The following is a 6149-nucleotide window of genomic DNA, read 5'->3' on the forward strand; positions in this document are numbered from 1 at the left end:
TTTTTTTTTCATTTTTTGGTGAATTTTTTATTACTTTGGGTTGACATGATTAAATTTTGTATTTTTAAGTTGTTATCTTTTTTCTTATCTTTGATTTCATATATGTTATTATGAGAGAAACGAATCTTTCCCCAATCACGTATTGTCTTCTTTGGAAATGACATTAAGCCTTAGTCCTCAATGTTTTGCTTAATCCCACATCGGAGAGAGATGCCTCCCACTCATGCCTTATAAACCTTTGGCCTAAGGCTAAGGATAAGTGTATCACTGCTACACTTATAAATCTCATCTACTATTTTTATTTTTCTCTCTGCTGCTAGTTATATCTAAAGTTTAAGCCTATGATCCATACCGAATTTTATTTCTTAAGGAACACACCCTAATTCTCAATAAACAAATAAGAATAGACTACAAAGTACAAACTAAAAACAATTGTCATTGCAACTAAGAAATGTGACTCAAACCACATTCAAGCAGTGTGCCTTCTTATTATCAATTTAATCGTCATGTTCAATAAATATCAACAATTATAATTATTTATCATATAAGGATCACATCAACCCCTATATTTCGCACCTTAAATTACTCATTGCTTGAGGCACCAATAAACCCGGTAGCCAGTTCCTCTCTAAATAGCATGTAAGCTAGTCTTCGCAATAAAAAGGAATATATAGGAAATTTTGACTAACTGATTTTGATACAACAACAAATACACTGTTACTGAGGCACAGAAATGTAATTTACAATACAAGCCCTCAGGTAATACACCTGCTTTACATGAATCCCAGCTATACCTAAATGGAACACAAGGCACCAATATCACTCTCCACAGATCATAGCTGACTGAAAAGGGACCCTCTTAATTTCCACAAACGTCGAATAGTCCTTGCTCAATGGTTGTTTCCATGGTTCCCCATCCATCTGCATATACGCATCTTTCCACTCTCCACCTCTAATTTCCAATCGAATAGCTGCAGCCTGAAAAAATGAAAATAAAATTTAAATGATAAGCACTGATATTTGATTGAGAGGGCTCAACCATAAACGCTATCACAATTGAAAAAGAATATGTATAGTGACACAACTTTTTCCAAAACTTGTGAGTGATGGAAAATAAAAAAGTTATTAGTGAACAGTCCATGCGAAAGCAATTGTCCACCACTAACAATTTGAAATCTCAACAAGTTGTGAAAGAAGTTGAGTTGATAGCAAAGTTGATTGAAAAAGCATAGAAGTATAGAAGAAATTTATCTTCTTATTTATTAAATTCGTTTAGAACTTGGAAAGCTCTAATTGCAAATAAGAAATTAGGATTTACAGTGCCAGGGAAGTCTAATATACAAAATAACTGCTTCAAATTCAAATAAATAGAGGATGTAAACGTAAGGCTAGACAATCAAAAACCCTAATCTTGATATCCCCAAATATGGAACATACCATTTGATAATGCAATAAAGTTTTTAAAGCTCCTAAAATAGGCAGGGTCTCTCCTACAAGTAGTTTGCATGGTCCCTCAAAGTAACAGGCAAAGAAAATTTTAGTTTTGGTCCAAGTTAGTAGGAGATTATGAAAGCCTTGATGCCAGCAACAGAACGGAAGATATTCATATTCCAGAGGGTCGTGCTCACTCTGAACAGGGAACAGCAAGGATATCAGAGGTAAATGAATGGACAAAGGTTTTGTAACATAACACACTTCCCTGTGGCATGATTCAGGAGTGTGAGCAGAACTGAAATTTTAAATATTGAAGGCTTTAGTATACCAGAAAGGAAGAAACTCATGTATTTCAGTATGATCAAAGATTAGTATATAGCAAACCCAAGGGGTAGTAGAATTGGCTGGGGAGTGGGTACCACACCTCATGAAGCAAAGGTCATTAGTTTGAATCTCCTCTTCCCTTCCCTAGGTACCAAAACTTCTTTTTTTTTAATTTTTTTTTTTTTTTTTTAAATTTAAAAGATATATATCTCAGACCCTAGCACACACATCTATACAGTGGAGTACAGTTTTCAACAGCTACTACAAATTCTTGAATCTTACAAATTCTGAAACTTTGAAGGATGAACTAAACATGATGCATTGATGATCAAGAGACGTGTGTCTTTGGCCTCTTTTTCTATTAGAAAAAACACGATATGGTGCTTGGTTAAATAAATCCTAAAGCACCCTGATAATTTAGAAAAAATGGGAAGAAACTCGAAGGGCTGCCATGTCAGCAGCTCCACTCCCACTATTTGAAGAAAATATCTAGGTACGTAACCCACTAATGATTAATAAAATTCTTCAAAATTGCATCATAGTGACATTCCAATATTAAAAATGCTCTGACCAGTGTTAGATTGTAATGGCTGCATGCTAGCACTTGAGTAGTCAGTACTTTACACTATAGCATAAACAATAAGAATTTTGAGTTTGATACTGCACCTGGGCAATGTGTTTGGCAGAGATGAGTTCAACCATAACAAAAGATGCATGCCACCCTTGCTTTAGGCCAAATATTTCTAGTAAACCATCATCAGCATGGGCCTCAACAAAGCCTCTCTGGTAATAAACCAAAAAAAATTAGAGTAAAAGTAAGCATCCAATGCGCAGAACCAACACTCTCTGAAAAGTATACTTTCACCAAGGAACCATCAATTTGACATTTGACTGTAGAACATACTTGCATATACAGAGTAAGAAAGACCAAGTGGTTGAGAAACAAAAGAAAAGAAGCAGGCATTTACCTGAAATATAGCTCCAAAAAAAAAATAATAAAAGAACTTCATAAAAAATTTATAAAAAAAAAAATCAACAAAGAAACAAAAGCTAAGCATTGACTCCTTTCCAAAGGAAGGAAGGAGGTGCCATTGTAGCATATAAATATAAGATAATACGTCCCTGAAAGGGCTGATAAGCTACATAATGCAGAACCATGTGATGATACCTTTTCCAAATAATTTGGCTTCAAATTACCCCATGGATTTCTTCCACTTCCGTAGCTATGAAGATTCAGAGCAACTATTGCCCTTACACTGGAAGAAAACAACATGATATTAGTAAAGCCAAATAAAGCAACACAACAAACAAAAAAACAAGGGCATCCTACTCCACAACAGGTCTGATATCAATCTAAATTTAACAATTTAGATTCAAGTCGGAAGCAGAAGGGGGAACCAACAAGAAGAGATATATACATGTACTCACAATTAGATGGTGGCAACTGAAACTGATGCATTGAAACAAAAATCATTCTGATCATGAAATATTAGTCTACGTCAAACAAAAGTTTATCATTAAAACTTTACCTTGCGGGGACTGGAATCTGCTCCCATTCTGAGCAATTGACCTTTTTGACATGCATCCTTAATATGTTCTTTAGGCCCCTACAATGAGAAAAGGTTTTAGAAAATACTTCTTCATTAAGAATACTAATTACCATAGGAATGGTAATTGCCCAGGCATAACAAACAGAATCGAATTACAAACAACTCTATAAATGAAAGCTTTTACATTCTTCAAACATTCTTGAGACACCTACAATGAGAAAGCGTTTTAAATTCCATTTAAGGAATGATGATTTGCTAAGGAAAAATGGTCCAAATAACAGAATCTTACTGCGAACAACTCTATGAAGGAAATTTTTACACCGTGATAATAAGGCAACAAGTGAATTAATGAGGGTAGTTTTGGTTGTATCTTTTTTATTTAAAAGACAATGCATTAAATGATGTTCCTTTAAAAAGCTAGATATTCTAAATAGGACCAACAAAATGAGACAGAGGGAGTACTTTTCATACTAACTCAAACCATTTAAACTAAAAATTGAAATTCTATTTAAGTACTTCTTCCATCCAAAGGAACCAATAAAGATTAATCCTCATCTAGGAAGATAATACAAATCCTATCCTTGCTGAATGGCACAGCCAAGGTATTTCCTAACAGCAGCCTGTAGTCCAATAATATGTCTAAACGAGAGAGAGAGAGAGAGAGAGAGAGAGAGAGAGAGAGGAGCTCTAGCCAAATAATCAAAGTAAAAGAATCACTCCTGAGAGAATATTATGGAATTGAATCAAACAGCCACCCATTGCTTAAACAACAATGCCAAATAACTCAATTTCTATGACTCCAAATTATTAGGCATGCACTTTTTACAAATGACCCACCTTCCCAAAAAAGCATTCACTGTACAACTCAAATGAAGGACTCAATCTACAAAAAGGCTGAAGAAGCCCATTATATGGAGGGAAACAAATTTGATTCTCTCATGCATCAAATCCAAGAAATCATACAAGTTGAAGAATTTTCTGTTCCTCAGCCCTGGACAAAATACAATACATTTCACCTTTCAGTCTCTGCTCCTACCAAGAACAGTGGCAAGACTCACCCCACCCCCCCCCCACCCCCACCCCCCACAAAATAAAAAATTTTAAAAAAAAAAAGTCTAAATGATGAGTAGGAGCCTAACATAGAGATTAAAAGATGAGGGTCAGCCCAAACAAAACATATGGTGTCCTAGGTTCAAAGAAAAATGCAATTAAGAAGAAATTTCACGACAAAAAACATCTGTTTCTTCTAGGCAGTATAGAAGCTTTACGACACATCTGAAAATGCCACCATCATTGATTAAATTTTTTTTTTAATAGGAAAGAATTCAATCTCGTTAATAAAGAAAGAAGACCTTGGGCTTACGATGATGAACACAAAGGATCATAAGAATACAAATAAATCAAATGCTCTAAGAGAACCATCATTGATTAGTTTATAATATTTCACAAACAATGACAGTTTTATGCTAAGAAATATAACCCATCCTCCTGGAGAATTAGAAATATGACACTATTTTTTCCGCTGTTAGAGATAGGCCTCCATATTGCCCAAGGGAGACAGGAGAGACATGCAAAAATGCTATTTGATCAAAACTAAAATGAACAAGGTTAGCAAGTTGCCTTTTTCAGTATTTAAGTCCCTTAAAACTTCAAAAGAAACTAAGATAGAAGATTTCAAGGATAAATAAATAAAGAAAAAGGAAAGAAGAAGAAAACATGAAGCTTTATTCCTCCCTTTTGGAAAGGTGTAAATCTCTGCAAAGAAGGGAAATTGAACCTGACAATTCATTAATTGACCTCATTAATGCTCTCACCATTAAAATTATTGAAACTTTACCCTGTGGAAGTAAAGCATAAAATATGTTCAGCAATTGCAACCCCCAGTTTAAGAAAATTCAGGCCAAATCTCTTAGCATCCCAAGTAACTTCATAACTATGACGCTGATACTTCTACAAAGTAATTTTACCTCCAAAGTAACTAATCCCTAGATATGCTTTGATTTCAAGCTCTCAGTAAGTGATTTGGCTTTAAGGAGTTCAAAACTACTAGTTGAGAACATATAGTGGAATAAAAAGCCTGCATTTCAAGCCAAGCAAAACAAGATGAGAAGACTATGGTTCTAGTCATCCACAAAATCAAGAATGATTTCTTCTGAACCAGGAAAAGATACTATATACAAATACTTCCGTTTAATTACAGTTCTAATAACATGTTCCTTTCTACACGACGCTCAAAAGGCACTTCCTCTAGTGTTCCTTTCAACACTACAATCAAATTGAAAAGAAATTCTACTTAGAATAATAAACTGTCCATTTGCTTTGAGACAAATTAACAAGCAGAGACAACCATCAAAATAAATATAATCAATTCTAGTAGAGAGATATCTGACCTTAAACTTGGTTCGCTCGAGCAAGGAGTGATGAACCAACCTTGAGCACAACTGTAACCAGAGTAGATCAGCTGTAATAACAAATGGATTAGTAGCAATCTTGTATTAGTAAGACCTAATATATAACCCCATCGAACAATTTTAAGAAGCACAGAGTTACATATATTGGACCATGATAATAATATATAATAATGAAAACAAGTTGCATCTGAACACATGAAAACAAAATGATATATTTATATATAATATATGTAAATTGGCTGTTCCAAAAATAAGTTTTTTCCTGATTTGTCTTTTTTTTTTTTAAATGTGTTTCGTGACTTCTCTATTTCTCAACAAAAAGAAAAGGTAGGAAATGCAAAAACCAAGCTTCAATTGATAATTAATCGCACTTGAAAGATTAAGTTTTCTGATTTCCTAAATTATCAATATAAAAAAAGAACAAAATACA

General features: G+C 34.1%; 1 protein-coding gene across 1 annotated transcript; it reads right to left on the bottom strand.

The window, feature by feature from the left end:
• Nucleotides 1-454: 454 nt before the first annotated feature.
• Nucleotides 455-5769, bottom strand: LOC112004092 (diacylglycerol kinase 7; the record flags this gene model as incomplete). Its single annotated transcript, XM_065771261.1, is given in 5 exon segments — nucleotides 455-978; nucleotides 2425-2541; nucleotides 2927-3014; nucleotides 3288-3365; nucleotides 5699-5769. Coding segments are annotated over 5 exon segments (513 nt in total), but the record flags the coding sequence as incomplete, so codon positions are not given.
• Between the last annotated feature and the right edge of the window lie 380 nt (nucleotides 5770-6149).

Source organism: Quercus suber, unplaced genomic scaffold (assembly GCF_002906115.3).
Source record: "Quercus suber isolate HL8 unplaced genomic scaffold, Cork oak 2.0 scaffold_41, whole genome shotgun sequence".
Taxonomy (NCBI): Eukaryota; Viridiplantae; Streptophyta; class Magnoliopsida; order Fagales; family Fagaceae; genus Quercus; species Quercus suber.